Consider the following 20,922-nt stretch of genomic DNA (forward strand, 5'->3'; position numbering starts at 1 on the left):
GTTGTCCTGGGGCTCTGTGGGGTGTGTTTGTGAACAGAGCCCTAGGACCAGCTTGCTTAGGGGAATCTTCTCCAGGTTCATCTCTCTGTAGGTGATGGCTTTGTTATGGAAGGTTTGGGAATCGCTTCCTTTTAGGTGGTTGTAGAATTTAACGGCTCTTTTCTGGATTTTGATAATTAGTGGGTATCGGCCTAATTCTGCTCTGCATGCATTATTTAGTGTTCTACGTTGTACACGGAGGATATTTTTGCAGAATTCTGCATGCAGAGTCTCAGTTTGGTGTTTGTCCCATTTTGTGAAATCTTGGTTGGTGAGCGGACCCCAGACCTCACAACCATAAAGGGCAATGGGCTCTATGACTGATTCAAGTATTTTTAGCCAGATCCTAATTGGTATGTTGAAATTTATGTTCCTTTTGATGGCATAGAAGGCCCTTCTTGCCTTGTCTCTCAGATCGTTCACAGCTTTGTGGAAGTTACCTGTGGTGCTGATGTTTAGGCCGAGGTATGTATAGTTTTTTGTGTGCTCTAGGGCAACGGTGTCTAGATGGAATTTGTGGTCCTGGTGACTGGACCTTTTTTGGAACACCATTATTTTGGTCTTACTGAGATTTACTGTCAGGGCCCAGGTCTGACAGAATCTGTGCAGAAGATCTAGGTGCTGCTGTAGGCCCTCCTTGGTTGGTGACAGAAGCACCAGATCATCAGCAAACAGTAGACATTTGACTTCGGATTCTAGTAGGGTGAGACCGGGTGCTGCAGACTGTTCTAGTGCCCGCGCCAATTCGTTGATATATATGTTGAAGAGGGTGGGGCTTAAGCTGCATCCCTGTCTCACCCCACGACCCTGTGTGAAGAAATGTGTGTGTTTTTTGCCAATTTTAACTGCACACTTGTTGTTTGTGTACATGGATTTTATAATGTCGTATGTTTTACCCCCAACACCACTTTCCATCAATTTGTATAGCAGACCCTCATGCCAAATTGAGTCGAAGGCTTTTTTGAAATCAACAAAGCATGAGAAGACTTTGCCTTTGTTTTGGTTTGTTTGGTTGTCAATTAGGGTGTGTAGGGTGAATACATGGTCTGTTGTACGGTAATTTGGTAAAAAGCCAATTTGACATTTGCTCAGTACATTGTTTTCATTGAGGAAATGTACGAGTCTGCTGTTAATGATAATGCAGAGGATTTTCCCAAGGTTACTGTTGACGCATATTCCACGGTAGTTATTGGGGTCAAATTTGTCTCCACTTTTGTGGATTGAGGTGATCAGTCCTTGGTTCCAAATATTGGGGAAGATGCCAGAGCTAAGGACGATGTTAAAGATCTCTCTGTATCTGTATCTGTATCTGTATCTCTCTCTCTCTCTCTCTCTCTTTCTCTCTCTCTCTCTCTCTTTCTCTCTCTCTCTCTCCATCTCTCCCTCTCTCTCTCTCTCTCTCTCTCTCTCTCTCTCTCTCTCTCTCTCTCTCTCTCTCTCTCTCTCTCTCTCTCTCTCTCTCTCTCTCTCTCTCTCTCTCTCTCTCTCAAACACAGATGGACTGGGTGACTAACGGTGGTATTGTGAAGAAGCTTTCCTCCATCAAAGAGGACGAGGAGGGGTCTGAGGAGGCTCAACACTCGCCCCTCCCCAAAATGCCACGTTCCCCTCTGGGTCTGGGATGGGGGCTGGGCTCGCCCCTGCGCTCCCCACTGCGCTCGCCCCTGCGTAGCCCCTCCCGGCCCCCCACCGACCACCGCAGGCACCGCCCCACCACTCTCCAGATTCCTGTGGTGAGCTTCAGTTGCGCCCCTCTGGACCTCAGTCCCAGGTAGGAACCCTCCGTTGCTGGGGGGAGCGCTTTAACGGACGGACTGTTGATCAGTCAATTTGTGATGTTTTTGACGACATCAGCATCCAGTGCAACTTTTATTATGACTGTTGACTCCGGTTCTATTGACTGTTGACTCCGGTTCTATTGACTGTTGACTCCGGTTCTATTGACTGTTGACTCCGGTTCTATTGACTGCTGACTCCGGTTCTATTGACTGCTGACTCCGGTTCTATTGACTGCTGACTCCGGTTCTATTGACTGCTGACTCCGGTTCTATTGACTGCTGACTCCGGTTCTATTGACTGTTGACTCCGGTTCTATTGACTGTTGACTCCGGTTCTATTGACTGTTGACTCCGGTTCTATTGACTGTTGACTCCGGTTCTATTGACTGCTGACTCCGGTTCTATTGACTGCTGACTCCGGTTCTATTGACTGCTGACTCCGGTTCTATTGACTGTTGACTCCGGTTCTATTGACTGTTGACTCCGGTTCTATTGACTGTTGACTCCGGTTCTATTGACTGTTGACTCTGGTTCTATTGACTGTTGACTCCGGTTCTCGTACCACAGGCTACTGAAGGAGCTTTGAAGACATACTATAGGATCAAAGACAGGAAATATAGGACTTTTTCTGACATTATCTAACAAGGATGCCCAGGCGATTATTCCACAACCTTATTCTAGGCTATTCTAGATTGTCTCTACCAGTCAGACTGGGGGAGTGTTTCAGATTGATGCCAGGTCACAGAGGGACAATGGCCACTTTGTATACTACCTCATCACCTGGCTGTGATGAGGTGCTACGAGCGCACGTTTTGCAGATCCATTCATTTATGTTGTGTTCAGTTCACTGTTTATATCAGGATCAACTGTTCATTGGTGTTCTTCTGCCATCTGGTGGCCACAATACAAACTGATATACATGTCTGTTTCTCTCTCACCCTCACCCTCTCTCTCTCTCTCTCTCTCTCTCTCTGTATCTCTCTCTGTATCTCTCTGTATCTCTCTCTCTGTATCTCTCTCTCTCTCTGTCTCTGTCTCTCTCTCTCTCTCTGTATCTCTCTCTGTATCTCTCTCTGTATCTCTCTCTGTATCTCTCTCTGTATCTCTCTCTGTCTCTGTCTCTGTCGCTCTCTCTCTCTCTCTCTCTCTCTCTCTCTCTCTCTCTCTCTCTCTCTCTCTCTCTCTCTGTATCTCTCTCTGTATCTCTCTCTCTCTCTCTCTCTGTCTCTGTCTCTGTCGCTCTCTGTCGCTCTCTGTCGCTCTCTGTCGCTCTCTCTCTCTCTCTCTCTCTCTCTCTCTCTCTCTGTATCTCTCTCTCTCTCTGTATCTCTCTCTCTCTGTCTCTCTCTCTCTGTATCTCTCTCTCTCTCTGTCTCTGTCTCTGTCGCTCTCTCTCTCTCTCTCTCTCTCTCTCTCTCTCTCTCTCTCTCTCTCTCTCTCTCTCTCTCTCTCTCTCTCTGTATCTGTCTCTGTCTCTGTATCTGTATCTCTCTCTGTATCTGTCTCTGTATCTCTCTCTGTATCTGTCTCTGTATCTCTCACTCTCTCTCTCTCTGTGTATCTCTCTCTGTATCTCTCTCTGTATCTCTCTCTGTCTCTGTCTCTGTCTCTGTCTCTGTCGCTCTCTGTCGCTCTCTCTCTCTCTCTCTCTCACTCTCTCTCTCTGTGTATCTCTCTCTGTATCTCTCTCTGTATCTCTCTCTGTGTATCTCTCTGTGTATCTCTCTGTATATCTCTCTGTGTATCTCTCTCTGTATCTCTCTGTGTATCTGTCTCTGTGTCTCTAGGTTTGTGGATGGCATTGAAACAGACAGTGTTAGTAGTTTGGGCCAGAAGTTTGACTTCAGCCCCAGTGTGACCCCGAACATCCCACACAGCTCTAGTCCAGGTAGGCGGCTGCATTCATAACCTCCTAAACACAATACTGTACAGCATTGCTATGCATAGTGATGTCCGTTCTGGGATATTTCAATGTGCTGCTAAGTGTGTTTTAGAACTCTTTAGAACTTAATTGCTCTCTTTCCTGCATGAGCTCTCTCTCTCCCACCGCCGATGACATGGACGTCGATTAAGGCAGCCTCCCACATCTCTCTGATTCAGAGGGGTTGGGTTAAATGTGGAAGACATATTTCAGTTGAATGCATTCAGTTGCATGCATGCAACTAACTAGGTTTCCCCCTTTCCTGTTTTCTTTCTCTCTCTCTCTCTCTCTCTCTCTCTCTCTCTCTCTCTGTGTCTTTCTACAGGAATGCAGGAGGATGTAGAGAATGTACAGACTATTACTAAACTGACAGAAGAGGTGAGTGACATACAGCAGCACCACTGAGGAATAACTGCCATTCCTAGACTGGATTTTAATGGCAATTCTTAACTTTGCCCTATTCATTCCTCCCTCTCCCCTTCTCCCTGCCCTATGCCCTACTCCCTCCCTGCCCATGTCCTTCCCCCTCCCAGATGACTAGCCTATCCCTGCAGGTGTCACAGGTCAGCCAGGACCTCCAGGAAATGACACGGCTGCTCAAGCCCCTCCTCCAGCCCCTCCTCCTCCAAGGCTCTTCCCAGTCCGTCCTCTCCTCCCTTATGGCTGCCCTGACTCCGCCCACCAGTGAGACTTTCAGTAGCTCCGCCCCTCCACCTCCCAAAACTCCTTCCAACACCAACTTACTGCTGTTGGAAGATACAGAGATAGAGGGGGAGAGGAGACACCCGGATAGCCACTTTCAGACACCTTCCGGGGGTCAGACAACCATCCCCCTGCCCCATCCTCACTCGGCTTCTATAGGGGCAGAGATGACCCCGACTAGCCCTGTTCAGCTCAGCTTCATCGACGAGGAGAGGCCCACTGTCTGAGAGAAAGGATTCACCAACACAGGACTGGCATGACGAGACTGGCGTCATGGCATGACTGGCATGACACCCCTCATATCACTGCATGAGGCACATGCCCATGGCTGCCCTGGGTTACTGTTTATTTAATACTAAGATAACATGAAGAAAGTTATTATTACCAAATGTATTTATTCCTAATATGAAATGTTATGAACTGACAAGTTATTGTTATACCATATCTATCACTGGCTATGATCAAATGAAACACATCAAAAATATAAAAGTCTTGTTTTACAGTTTAGGCTCTAGAGTTGGTTTGACGCAGAGTGACTGCAGAGAGGATCTTGTCCATTGGTTGTCGGCTGTATTAGACATTGTCAGACTTACACCAAACACACAATAAAAACACAACTGGTCAGCTGCTTGCCAGTCAGGGTTTTATTTGAGCTCGTGGCCGTGGCTCAGTGTCAGGTCCATCTCTTGGGTGCCCATTGGTTGGTGTTAAGAATGGTAGTAGATGACTTGATCGAGCATTGGGCAGGAGGGATCGGATTGGTTGGGTGAGAGGGGGACAACTCTAGACCCTGGTTACTCAGTGAGGCGTCTGAAGGACTGGACGTTGGGACACACCGCACCCCAGTCCGTGGGCTTGTGGTACTCGCCCTTCTCCAGGAGATACTGACGGCCCTTGTAGTTGGGGTGCTCGTAGAAGACCCACCAGCCGCCCAGCACCTTGCAGGAGTGCACCTCGCGCCAGTGGAACTTCTCCAGCAAGGAGGGGCAGTCCTCGGTGGCCTCGAACACCTGGCCTGCCAAGTCTCCCTTCCCGTACAGCTGCAGCTTGTAGGGGATACCGCTAGCCTGGAGGAGGGGGGTAAGGTGGGGGCATCAGTACAGAGGGGAGGGCAGGATAGGTCAAACGGAAGGAAGCAGAGATATAGAAAGACGTCAGACATATTCTGGATCTCATTCTCAGATCTCTACAATTCAAGATGATCAACAGGATTTAAATACTGAATGTTACACCAGCTGCATGCTGGGTAGGTCTAGTCTATGTTCCTGCTACATTAATACAGAATGTTACACCAGCTGCATGCTGGGTAAGTCTAGTCTATATTACTACTACATTAATACTGAATGTTACACCAGCTGCATGCTGGGTAAGTCTAATCTATGTTACTGCTACATTAATACTGAATGTTACACCAGCTGCATGCTGGGTAGGTCTAGTCTATGTTACTGCTACATGAATACTGAATGTTACACCAGCTGCATGCTGGGTAAGTCTAGTCTATATTACTACTACATTAATACTGAATGTTACACCAGCTGCATGCTGGGTAGGTCTAGTCTATGTTACTGCTACATGAATACTGAATGTTACACCAGCTGCATGCTGGGTAAGTCTAGTCTATATTACTACTACATTAATACTGAATGTTACACCAGCTGCATGCTGGGTAAGTCTAGTCTATATTACTACTACATTAATACTGAATGTTACACCAGCTGCATGCTGGGTAAGTCTAGTCTATATTATTACTACATTAATACTGAATGTTACACCAGCTGCATGCTGGGTAAGTCTAGTCTATGTTCCTGCTACATTAATACTGAATGTTACACCAGTTGCATGCTGGGTAAGTCTAGTCTATATTACTACTACATTAATACTGAATGTTACACCAGCTGCATGCTGGGTAAGTCTAATCTATGTTACTGCTACATTAATACTGAATGTTACACCAGCTGCATGCTGGGTAAGTCTAGTCTATATTACTGCTACATTAATACAGAATGTTCCACCAGCTGCATGCTGGGTAAGTCTAATCTATGTTACTGCTACATTAATACTGAATGTTACACCAGCTGCATGCTGGGTAAGTCTAGTCTATATTACTGCTACATTAATACAGAATGTTACACCGGCTGCATGCTGGGTAAGTCTAGTCTATATTACTGCTACATAATTACTGAATGTTACACCAGTTGCATGCTGGGTAAGTCTAATCTATGTTACTGCTACATTAATACTGAATGTTACACCAGTTGCATGCTGGGTAAGTCTAATCTATGTTACTGCTACATTACATTGATATTTCATAACTCCTTGTAATTATCTCTGATTAAGACAAAAACAACTGGAAAATACATACTGTATATTTGTGTATTTCTAGAACAGATACACAGTATTTATGTAACTCTATCAATGTAATGTCTACATGGTCAGTACCATTGACCTAAAATGACACCATAGAAATAGATGACATAGATGGGACAATATCCATATAACAATATCTATATATCTATATAACAATATATGTATAACAATATCTATATAAGAATATCTACAATTCCCCTAGAGTCAAAAAACAGATCAAGTTTGATGCACACTGACTCAGGTGCGAATGGAACTCTATTCGCTGTTTAGTGCACTACTTTAGACCAGAACCCATAGGGCATAGTGCACTACTTTAGACCAGGACCCATAGGGCATAGTGCACTACTTCAGACCAGAACCCATAGGGCATAGTGCACTACTTTAGACCAGGACCATAGGGCATAGTGCACTACTTCAGACCAGAACCCATAGCGCATAGTGCACTACTTTAGACCAGGACCCATAGGGCATAGTGCACTACTTTAGACCAGAACCCATAGGGCATAGTGCACTACTTTAGACCAAGGACCATAGGGCATAGTGCACTACTTTAGACCAGGACCCATAGGGCATAGTGCACTACTTTAGACCAGGACCCATAGGGCATAGTGCACTACTTCAGACCAGAACCCATAGGGCATAGTGCACTACTTTAGACCAAGGACCATAGGGCATAGTGCACTACTTTAGACCAGGACCCATAGGGCATAGTGCACTACTTTAGACCAGAACCCATAGGGCATAGTGCACTACTTTAGACCAGGACCCATAGGACATAGTGCACTACTTTAGACCAGGACCCATAGGGCATAGTGCACTACTTTAGACCAGAACCCATAGGGCATAGTGCACTACTTTAGACCAAGGACCATAGGGCATAGTGCACTACTTTAGACCAGGACCCATAGGGCATAGTGCACTACTTTAGACCAAGGACCATAGGGCATAGTGCACTACTTTAGACCAAGGACCATAGGGCATAGTGCACTACTTTAGACCAGGACCCATAGGGCATAGTGCACTACTTTAGACCAAGGACCATAGGGCATAGTGCACTACTTTAGACCAAGGACCATAGGGCATAGTGCACTACTTTAGACCAGGACCCATAGGGCATAGTGCACTACTTTAGACCAGGACCCATAGGGCATAGTGCACTACTTTAGACCAGGACCCATAGGGCATCGTGCACTACTTTAGACCAGGACCCATAGGGCATAGTGCAGTACTTTAGACCAGGACCCATAGGGCATCGTGCACTACTTTAGACCAGGACCCATAGGGCATAGTGCAGTACTTTAGACCAGGGGGCATAGTGCACTACTTTAGACCAGGGGGCATCGTGCACTACTTTAGACCAGGACCCATAGGGCATAGTGCAGTACTTTAGACCAGGACCCATAGGGCATCGTGCACTACTTTAGACCAGGACCCATAGGGCATAGTGCAGTACTTTAGACCAGGACCCATAGGGCATCGTGCACTACTTTAGACCAGGACCCATAGGGCATAGTGCAGTACTTTAGACCAGGGGTCATAGTGCACTACTTTAGACCAGGACCCATAGGGCATCGTGCACTACTTTAGACCAGGACCCATAGGGCATAGTGCAGTACTTTAGACCAGGGGTCATAGTGCACTACTTTAGACCAGGGGGCATAGTGCAGTACTTTAGACCAGGGGGCATAGTACACTACTTTAGACCAGGGGGCATAGTACACTACTTTAGACCAGGGGTCATAGTGCACTACTTTAGACCAGGGGTCATAGTGCACTACTTTAGACCAGGGGTCATAGTGCACTACTTTAGACCAGGGGTCATAGTGCACTACTTTAGACCAGGGGTCATAGTGCACTACTTTAGACCAGGGGGCATAGTACACTACTTTAGACCAGGGGGCATAGTGCACTACTTTAGACCAGGGGTCATAGTGCACTACTTTAGACCAGGACCCATAGGGCATAGTGCAGTACTTTAGACCAGGGGGCATAGTGCCCTACTTTAGACCAGGACCCATAGGGCATAGTGCAGTACTTTAGACCAGGGGGCATAGTGCCCTACTTTAGACCAGGACCCATAGGGCATAGTGCAGTACTTTAGACCAGGACCCATAGGGCATAGTGCAGTACTTTAGACCAGGGGGCATAGTGCACTACTTTAGACCAGGGGGCATAGTGCACTACTTTAGACCAGGGGTCATAGTGCCCTACTTTAGACCAGGGGTCATAGTGCACTACTTTAGACCAGGACCCATAGGGCATAGTGCAGTACTTTAGACCAGGGGGCATAGTGCACTACTTTAGACCAGGGGTCATAGTGCAGTACTTTAGACCAGGGGTCATAGTGCACTACTTTAGACCAGGGGGCATAGTGCAGTACTTTAGACCAGGGGTCATAGTGCCCTACTTTAGACCAGGGGGCATAGTGCACTACTTTAGACCAGGGGTCATAGTGCCCTACTTTAGACCAGGGGTCATAGTGCACTACTTTAGACCAGGGGGCATAGTGCACTACTTTAGACCAGGGGGCATAGTGCACTACTTTAGACCAGGGGTCATAGTGCACTACTTTAGACCAGGGGGCATAGTGCACTACTTTAGACCAGGGGGCATAGTGCACTACTTTAGACCAGGGGGCATAGTGCACTACTTTAGACCAGGGGTCATAGTGCACTACTTTAGACCAGGGGTCATAGTGCACTACTTTAGACCAGGGGTCATAGTGCACTACTTTAGACCAGGGGGCATAGTGCACTACTTTAGACCAGGGGGCATAGTGCACTACTTTAGACCAGGGGTCATAGTGCACTACTTTAGACCAGGGGTCATAGTGCACTACTTTAGACCAGGGGTCATAGTGCCCTACTTTAGACCAGGGGTCATAGTGCAGTACTTTAGACCAGGGGTCATAGTGCACTACTTTAGACCAGGGGGCATAGTGCAGTACTTTAGACCAGGGGTCATAGTGCACTACTTTAGACCAGGGGTCATAGTGCAGTACTTTAGACCAGGGCGCACAGAAAATACCTTTCTGTCTTCTACACAACTACACCCCCTCTTTACCATAATGGCTCATCCACTTACAAAGTGAACCATCTTGCAGGAGCAGACGTGGTCGTTGAGGCCCATCCAGCGCTGGTAGTCAGGGTACTCTCCCCTGGTCAGTACATACTGGTAGCCGGTGTAGTTGGGCCTCTCGTAGACCACCCAGGCACCACTCTCCACCCTGATGGAGTTACAGCGGCTCAGGTAGGAATGGAAGTCTGTGCAGTCGCTGTCACACTCATAGCGTCGACCCTGGTAGTTTTTGTCCTCATAGAACACGATCTGGAGAGACAGAATACAATAGACTGTATTCTGATAACAGATTGACCTCTATTGTTGTCCCCCTGAGCTAAATCTAATGTCCATTTGGAACCATTAAAATACTATGTTATCCTGACTGGGTACAACTAGTGTTTACTCTTGATCACATCACATTTCATTGGTCACGTGGACATATTTTGCAGTTGTTATAGCAGGTGCAGTGAAATGCTTATGTTCCTGACTTCAACAGTGCAGTAATTCCTAACAAAACAAAACAATACATGCAAATCCCCAAAATACAAATACATAATACAAATGTAAAAATATTAGAACGAGCAATATCAGAGTCCGGAATATATTGTAAATATATACAGTATGTATATTATGGTGTGTATAGACGGTACGGACAGTATATGGTGTGTATAGACGGTACGTGCAGTATATGGTGTGTATAGACGGTACGGACAGTATGTGGTGTGTATAGACGGTACGGACAGTATATGGTGTGTATAGACGGTACGGACAGTATATGGTGTGTATAGATGGTACGGACAGTATATGAATAGATAATGTGGGTACAGCAGTAGTTGACCAGAATACAGTATATACATATAAATTGGGTAAAACAGGATGTAAACATGATTAAAGTGACCAGTGTTCCATGTCCATGTACATAGGACAGCAGTCTCTAAGGTACAGGGTTGAGTACCGGGTGGTAGCCGGCTAGTAACAGTGACTAAGTTCAGGGCAGGGTACTGAGCGGAGGCCGACTAGTGGTGACTGTTTAACAATCTGATGGCTTGGAGATAGAAGCTGTTTATCAGTCTCTCGGTCCCAGCTTTGATGCACCTGTACTGTCTCCTCCTTCTGGATGGTAGCGGGGTGAATAGGCCGTGGCTCCGGTGGCTGAGGTCCTTGATGATCTTCTTGTCCTTCCTGTAAAACCGGGTGCTGTAGATGTCCTGGACATCTTGAAGCAAGTGGGGACAACAAACTGGGAGAGGGAGAGATTGAATATGTCCATAAACGGACGCATGACTCAACCTTCACCTCCCGAGCCTGTTGGGGAGTTGCAGCGATGAGACAAGATCAAAATTGAGGAGAAAAAGGGGGTAAAATAATCACGTAATCACGTCTCATGTCTGAGTTGTTGAATTGTGACTCCACTTTGTCCCGCCTGTTTGATTGCTTTATGGAGGGCATGGCTGGTCTGTTTGTACTCGTCCATGTCCCCAGTCACCTTGCCATGGTTAAATGTGGTAGTTCGCGCTTTCAGTTTTGCATGAATGCTGCCATCTATCCACAGTTTCTGGTTTGGATAAGTTCTAATCGTCACCGTGGGAACAACATCCTCTATACACTTCCTGATGAACCCAGTCACCGTGGGAACAACATCCTCTATACACTTCCTGATGAACCCAGTCACCGTGGGAACAACATCCTCTATACACTTCCTAATGAACCTAGTCACCGTGGGAACAACATCCTCTATACACTTCCTGATGAACCCAGTCACCGTGGGAACAACATCCTCTATACACTTCCTGATGAACCTAGTCACCGTGGGAACAACATCCTCTATACACTTCCTAATGAACCTAGTCACCGTGGGAACAACATCCTCTATACACTTCCTGATGAACACAGTCACAGTGGGAACAACATCCTCTATGCACCTCCTGGTGAACTCAGTCACAGTGGGAACAACATCCTCTATGCACCTCCTGATGAACTCAGTCACAGTGGGAACAACATCCTCTATGCACTTCCTGATGAATTCAGTCACAGTGGGAACAACATCCTCTATGCACCTCCTGATGAACTCAGTCACCGTGGGAACAACATCCTCTATGCACCTCCTGATGAACTCAGTCACAGTGGGAACAACATCCTCTATGCACCTCCTGATGAACTCAGTCACAGTGGGAACAACATCCTCTATGCACTTCCTGATGAATTCAGTCACAGTGGGAACAACATCCTCTATGCACCTCCTGATGAACTCAGTCACCGTGGGAACAACATCCTCTATGCACCTCCTGATGAACTCAGTCACAGTGGGAACAACATCCTCTATGCACCTCCTGATGAACTCAGTCACCGTGGGAACAACATCCTCTATGCACCTCCTGATGAACTCAGTCACAGTGGGAACAACATCCTCTATGCACCTCCTGATGAACTCAGTCACCGTGGGAACAACATCCTCTATGCACTTCCTGATGAACTCAGTCACAGTGGGAACAACATCCTCTATGCACCTCCTGATGAACTCAGTCACAGTGGGAACAACATCCTCTATGCACCTCCTGATGAACCCAGTCACCGTGGGAACAACATCCTCTATGCACCTCCTGGTGAACTCACAGAGTCAGTGTATACATCAATGTTATTCTCAGAGGCAACCCAGAATATATCCCAGTCCGCATGATCGAAAATAATCTTGAAGCATGGATTCCGATTGGTCAGACCAATGTTGAACCGTCCTTAACTATAATAGTTCTGGTATTTGTATCAACAGTATCAAACAATGCTACGATCAATGACATTGCCGAAGCTAATATATGGCATAGCATAAGAATAAACTCCCTGCCTACTGCCTGAAGACTATCGTCAATTCAAGAAGACTCATTTCAAATGAGCATTGACTAAATTGATACATACTCAATGACTTGGTTATAACAGACAAAGTGCAGCCACCGCTCCCCTCACTTTCTGACAACATCAAACATAGACTACTGCAGCAACCGCTCCCCACACTATCTGACAACATCAAACATAGACTACTGCAGCAACCGCTCCCCACACTATCTGACAACATCAAACATAGACTACTGCAGCAACCGCTCCCCACACTATCTGACAACATCAAACATAGACTACTGCAGCAACCGCTCCCCACACTATCTGACAACATCAAACATAGACTACTGCAGCAACCGCTCCCCACACTATCTGACAACATCAAACATAGACTACTGCAGCAACCGCTCCCCACACTATCTGACAACATCAAACATAGACTACTGCAGCCACCGCTCCCCACACTTTCTGACAACATCAAACATAGACTACTGCAGCAACCGCTCCCCACACTATCTGACAACATCAAACATAGACTACTGCAGCAACCGCTCCCCACACTATCTGACAACATCAAACATAGACTACTGCAGCAACCGCTCCCCACACTATCTGACAACATCAAACATAGACTACTGCAGCAACCGCTCCCCACACTATCTGACAACATCAAACATAGACTACTGCAGCAACCGCTCCCCACACTATCTGACAACATCAAACATAGACTACTGCAGCAACCGCTCCCCACACTATCTGACAACATCAAACATAGACTACTGCAGCAACCGCTCCCCACACTATCTGACAACATCAAACATAGACTACTGCAGCAACCGCTCCCCACACTATCTGACAACATCAAACATAGACTACTGCAGCAACCGCTCCCCACACTATCTGACAACATCAAACATAGACTACTGCAGCAACCGCTCCCCACACTATCTGACAACATCAAACATAGACTACTGCAGCCACCGCTCCCCACACTATCTGACAACATCAAACATAGACTACTGCAGCAACCGCTCCCCACACTATCTGACAACATCAAACATAGACTACTGCAGCAACCGCTCCCCACACTATCTGACAACATCAAACATAGACTACTGCAGCAACCGCTCCCCACACTATCTGACAACATCAAACATAGACTACTGCAGCAACCGCTCCCCACACTATCTGACAACATCAAACATAGACTACTGCAGCAACCGCTCCCCACACTATCTGACAACATCAAACATAGACTACTGCAGCCACCGCTCCCCACACTATCTGACAACATCAAACATAGACTACTGCAGCCACCGCTCCCCACACTATCTGACAACATCAAACATAGACTACTGCAGCCACCGCTCCCCACACTATCTGACAACATCAAACATAGACTACTGCAGCAACCGCTCCCCACACTATCTGACAACATCAAACATAGACTACTGCAGCCACCGCTCCCCACACTATCTGACAACATCAAACATAGACTACTGCAGCCACCGCTCCCCACACTATCTGACAACATCAAACATAGACTACTGCAGCAACCGCTCCCCACACTATCTGACAACATCAAACATAGACTACTGCAGCAACCGCTCCCCACACTATCTGACAACATCAAACATAGACTACTGCAGCCACCGCTCCCCACACTATCTGACAACATCAAACATAGACTACTGCAGCAACCGCTCCCCACACTATCTGACAACATCAAACATAGACTACTGCAGCAACCGCTCCCCACACTATCTGACAACATCAAACATAGACTACTGCAGCAACCGCTCCCCACACTATCTGACAACATCAAACATAGACTACTGCAGCAACCGCTCCCCACACTATCTGACAACATCAAACATAGACTACTGCAGCAACCGCTCCCCACACTATCTGACAACATCAAACATAGACTACTGCAGCAACCGCTCCCCACACTATCTGACAACATCAAACATAGACTACTGCAGCCACCGCTCCCCACACTATCTGACAACATCAAACATAGACTACTGCAGCAACCGCTCCCCACACTATCTGACAACATCAAACATAGACTACTGCAGCAACCGCTCCCCACACTATCTGACAACATCAAACATAGACTACTGCAGCAACCGCTCCCCACACTATCTGACAACATCAAACATAGACTACTGCAGCAACCGCTCCCCACACTATCTGACAACATCAAACATAGACTACTGCAGCAACCGCTCCCCACACTATCTGACAACATCAAACATAGACTACTGCAGCCACCGCTCCCCACACTATCTGACAACATCAAACATAGACTACTGCAGCAACCGCTCCCCACACTATCTGACAACATCAAACATAGACTACTGCAGCAACCGCTCCCCACACTATCTGACAACATCAAACATAGACTACTGCAGCAACCGCTCCCCACACTATCTGACAACATCAAACATAGACTACTGCAGCAACCGCTCCCCACACTATCTGACAACATCAAACATAGACTACTGCAGCAACCGCTCCCCACACTATCTGACAACATCAAACATAGACTACTGCAGCAACCGCTCCCCACACTATCTGACAACATCAAACATAGACTACTGCAGCAACCGCTCCCCACACTATCTGACAACATCAAACATAGACTACTGCAGCAACCGCTCCCCACACTATCTGACAACATCAAACATAGACTACTGCAGCAACCGCTCCCCACACTATCTGACAACATCAAACATAGACTACTGCAGCAACCGCTCCCCACACTATCTGACAACATCAAACATAGACTACTGCAGCCACCGCTCCCCACACTATCTGACAACATCAAACATAGACTACTGCAGCAACCGCTCCCCACACTATCTGACAACATCAAACATAGACTACTGCAGCAACCGCTCCCCACACTATCTGACAACATCAAACATAGACTACTGCAGCAACCGCTCCCCACACTATCTGACAACATCAAACATAGACTACTGCAGCAACCGCTCCCCACACTATCTGACAACATCAAACATAGACTACTGCAGCAACCGCTCCCCACACTATCTGACAACATCAAACATAGACTACTGCAGCCACCGCTCCCCACACTATCTGACAACATCAAACATAGACTACTGCAGCCACCGCTCCCCACACTATCTGACAACATCAAACATAGACTACTGCAGCCACCGCTCCCCACACTATCTGACAACATCAAACATAGACTACTGCAGCAACCGCTCCCCACACTATCTGACAACATCAAACATAGACTACTGCAGCCACCGCTCCCCACACTATCTGACAACATCAAACATAGACTACTGCAGCCACCGCTCCCCACACTATCTGACAACATCAAACATAGACTACTGCAGCCACCGCTCCCCACACTATCTGACAACATCAAACATAGACTACTGCAGCAACCGCTCCCCACACTTTCTGACAACATCAAAACATAGACTACTGCAGCCACCGCTCCCCACACTATCTGACAACATCAAACATAGACTACTGCAGCCACCGCTCCCCACACTATCTGACAACATCAAACATAGACTACTGCAGCCACCGCTCCCCACACTATCTGACAACATCAAACATAGACTACTGCAGCAACCGCTCCCCACACTATCTGACAACATCAAACATAGACTACTGCAGCCACCGCTCCCCACACTATCTGACAACATCAAACATAGACTACTGCAGCCACCGCTCCCCACACTATCTGACAACATCAAACATAGACTACTGCAGCCACCGCTCCCCACACTATCTGACAACATCAAACATAGACTACTGCAGCAACCGCTCCCCACACTTTCTGACAACATCAAAACATAGACCACTGCATCAGTCCTTCAGTTTAAAAGTCACCCTTTGAAGCCATCAAATCATAGAATCCCCTTGTAGGTATTAAGTATGTTTTAGACAATGTTTCTATTTTGAGTTTCCCTCCAAATACCGGTGTGTGTGTGTGTGTGTGTGTGTGTGTGTGTGTGTGTGTGTGTGTGTGTGTGTGTGGGTGTGTGTGGGGTGTGTGAGAGACACCACTGTGCTCCTTCAGCTAAAGCTGTTATCCTGTCCTCCGGTCGTTCCATACTCACCCTTCCCATCTTTGACATTGTTTTAGTACCGCCCAAGTCTCCCTGTGTGAGGTGGCGCTGGATCCCGAACCCCGCTCCCTTTTATACCCGCCGTGCCGGTCCTTTGTTTTATCAAACCGCTACAAATGCTTTGTCATGAAAATGAGATCCAAAAATGTAGTCAGTGATTCGAATGCTGTTCATGTCATTTCCAGAAAAGACAAGTGGGGATTATACGACATAAAGGACTGAGCTGACTGAACACGCAGGGGGGGGGGGGCGCTGACCCCGTGAACAGCCCCCCCCACTGAGGTAAACACACAAACAGATACATACACATGCCAATATTATAAACATCAAGACACTCACTAACACACACACACACACACACCAGAGGACGGGTTCGTGGTAATGACTGGAGCGGCATCAGTGGAATGGTATCAAATATATCAAACGCATGGTTTCCAGGTGTTCGATACCATTCCATTGACTCCATTCCGGCCATTATTATGAGCCGTCCTCCCCTCAGCAGCCTCCTGTGACACACACATACCGACACACACATTAATAACAATATCAGTGCCACAACCAAGACCTCTGCCAAAATGTGAGATCCCAGATGAGTTGGATTATTGCGTTCCAGGACATTGAGAGAACAGAACTGCTGACTCAACTCCCTCTGTTCTCTGTATCAAAATACCAACAGAATCAATAGCTGCACTGTTTCATCCAATGATCAAGCTGGAAAGCAGCTGTCATTCAAGTCAATGACCAATCATTACAGCATTAGGCTACTGCTGGGTTGTGGGGAGGGTTCACATGGCCTCTATGGGCCTGTTTGTTTGTGTGTGGAATGGATGCAATACAACACGACAATATAATCCTACATTACAATACAATGAGACATATCAATACAATGCTACAATACAATACAATGAGACATATCAATACAATACTACAATACAATACAATGAGACATATCAATACAATGCTACAATACAATACAATGAGACATATCAATACAATGCTACAATACAATACAATGAGACATATCAATACAATGCTACAATACAATACAATGAGACATATCAATACAATACTACAATACAATACAATGAGACATATCAATACAACACTACAATACAATACAATGAGACATATCAATACAATGCTACAATACAATACAATGAGACATATCAATACAATACTACAATACAATACAATGAGACATATCAATACAATGCTACAATACAATACAATGAGACATATCAATACAATGCTACAATACAATACAATGAGACATATCAATACAATGCTACAATACAATACAATGAGACATATCAATACAATGCTACAATACAATACAATGAGACATATCAATACAATACTACAATACAATACAATGAGACATATCAATACAATGCTACAATACAATACAATGAGACATATCAATACAATGCTACAATACAATACAATGAGACATATCAATACAATGCTACAATACAATACAATGAGACATATCAATACAATGCTACAATACAATACAATGAGACATATCAATACAATGCTACAATACAATACAATGAGACATATCAATACAATACTACATTACAATACAATGAGACATATCAATACAATGCTACAATACAATACAATGAGACATATCAATACAATACAATACAATGAGACATATCAATACAACACTACAATACACTAAGACACTACCACAATACAATAAGACAATACTACAATACAATAATACAAACGTTGAATACAATAAGACAATACAATATAATACAATACTGCAATAGAATAATACAATACTACAACACAATAATACAATACTACAATACAATAGGACATTTCAATACAATACAATAATACAAACCTACGAATACAATAAAACAATACAATATAATACAATACAACAATACAATACAACTTTTCAATATAATCCAATACTACAATCCAATAATATAATACTACAATAAGATAATACAAGAATATAATACAATACAATACTACAATACAATAAGACAATATAATACAATATGACAATACAATACAATAATACAACACAATAATAGAACACAATAATATAATCAATTAATACATCAATACATCCATATATATAGTACAATAATACAATCAAATAATACAATAATACAACACAATAATACAAAACAATTCAATAATACAATGCAAAAATACAATTCAATAGTACAACAATACAACACATTACAATAATGCAATACTATACAATACTACAATACACTACAAGACAATAATACAAGACAATAATACAATAAAATAGTACAATACTACAAGACAACAATACAAAAATACAATACAATAATACAAGAATACAATATAATACAATAAAGTAATATAATAGAATAATATAAGTAAGGTGGGATAATCAACGAGCGGTTATGCATTCTGGAAAATAATACAACGCTGTGTAAGGTCAGTTCCACTCAGCTAGCGCGTCATGGAACACACCGTAATGTCTTCATTCCTTTCCGGAGAATGCATGGAGCCCCGAGTTGATTATCCCTTTCATGCCTTGAATATAATTTATCACATTTGCCGCTAGAAATGTGTTCATTTGCTGGTAGAATAGTTGCCGTGGTAACCAAACAAACAGACTAGTTTAGCTAACCAAACCATCAGTCCTAGCTTGCCATTATGAAAAACGAATTCAACAATGCCAATAATGCTTTCAATTCGACTTTTGCTTTCAAAAGCACCTCTAACATAGAACATGTAAGAATGAACTATAGCCATTGAATTATACCGTGCCTTATAGGGAAATAATGCACACTATAGAATGCCCTTCAAGCCAATCAGAAACAAGTATTCAACAATGCCATGGTATAATTTTTTATATTGGCCAGAGAGTTGAGAAGCACCAGAGAGTTGATACTGTAACTACTGCATGGACACCTCTCTATCAGTCTGGTGAATTCTGGTTCTAGACTGATTGACTTCCTGTCTCTGACCTGGTGAGACTGACAGAAGCACATTCCTCTATCTATTGAAATAGGCATTAGTCTTGCAGTAAACACATTTTTGTGGCTGGTGTGTATATGGGTAGCCTCACTGTTCAATGTTGGAATCCTTGTCCAATTCTCTACTTTAAATAACCACAGCGCAACACTCAAACGTAACTAAACTGTCTTGCCACTGTCTGTCAGCGACACCTGTCTGTCACCCTGCACCTCCAGCAGCTGCCACAAGGGGGCAGCATCTCCACAGTATAAACCCTCCTATCATGTGTTCACAAAATGTATCAGTTGAAAATGAAATTAGGTTATTTTTCCATTCTGGTCTCCATGGTTTCTGTTGGTTGACAGGGTCCATCCACATCAGTCATGGTCTCTATGGCGATGAGGTGGCAAGCCAGCACACTTCTCTAACAAACTTACTTAACCCCTGGGACAGTGGCTGACATTGCTATCGTCTTTCTAAGTTCACAGACGGGGGATTGTGGAACAGACCCAGAGGAGTGGCTTGTTGGGTTTATTCAGTCAGTTTCATGCTATTGGTTCAGTTTCAAATGTAAAAATGTAAATATTTACAGTTACAGGTAAGGAGAGAAAGATTGCTTGCCTTGAGTTCTGGTGGAGGCCGTCTTTGAGGAGGCCCTACATCACCCCACCCCACCACACACACGCAAACTTGTGCGCACACATACACATAGACATGCAAGCGTGTGCTCACACATACACACACTCTCCTGGATCAGGGTTAATAACTGTGTGGTTAGCTGTCAGAGGCACTTAGTGTGAAGCTGGGCAGGCAGAGAGGGCTAACATATACATATACACACACACACACACACACACACACACACACACACACACACACACACACACACACACACACACACACACACACACACACACACACACACACACACACACACACACACACACACACACACACAGGCTCTCTGGCTGTTAAGGAGCCCTGGCTCTGCACACAGAGAAGGAGGATGGGATGAATGAAAGAGAGAGAGAAAGGAAGGCAGGCAGGACAAAGGGTAGCTGTTCCAACAGTAAGAGAGGTTAAGGGTGACGTTGTCCCTTACAGGTGAGATCTGCTGAGACATAATGAGACTGGACAACGTCCT

The 20,922-nt window shown here is 45.1% G+C and overlaps 2 protein-coding genes across 2 annotated transcripts in view; one reads left to right on the forward strand and one right to left on the reverse strand.

Annotated features, from left to right (window-relative positions):
* Positions 1 to 5,064, forward strand: part of LOC139532653 (voltage-gated delayed rectifier potassium channel KCNH8-like) — a 43,628-nt gene extending 38,564 nt beyond the window's left edge. The window contains exons 12-15 of the mRNA XM_071330556.1: positions 1,536 to 1,810; positions 3,605 to 3,705; positions 4,064 to 4,116; positions 4,272 to 5,064. Coding sequence (XP_071186657.1) covers positions 1,536 to 1,810; positions 3,605 to 3,705; positions 4,064 to 4,116; positions 4,272 to 4,667 — 825 coding nt within the window. The 3' untranslated portion in view covers positions 4,668 to 5,064. The remainder of the gene's footprint in view (positions 1 to 1,535; positions 1,811 to 3,604; positions 3,706 to 4,063; positions 4,117 to 4,271) is intronic.
* Positions 4,811 to 16,993, reverse strand: LOC139532663 (gamma-crystallin S-like). Its single transcript, XM_071330566.1, has 3 exons — positions 16,809 to 16,993; positions 9,892 to 10,134; positions 4,811 to 5,507 (listed from the first exon to the last, which is right to left on the reverse strand). Exons 1-3 carry the CDS (start codon positions 16,824 to 16,826, stop codon positions 5,235 to 5,237), a joined length of 534 nt encoding a protein of 177 aa, XP_071186667.1. The 5' UTR covers positions 16,827 to 16,993; the 3' UTR covers positions 4,811 to 5,234.
* Between the last annotated feature and the right edge of the window lie 3,929 nt (positions 16,994 to 20,922).

The sequence above is a fragment of the Salvelinus alpinus genome, chromosome 10 (genome assembly GCF_045679555.1).
Source record: "Salvelinus alpinus chromosome 10, SLU_Salpinus.1, whole genome shotgun sequence".
NCBI classification, from domain to species: Eukaryota; Metazoa; Chordata; class Actinopteri; order Salmoniformes; family Salmonidae; genus Salvelinus; species Salvelinus alpinus.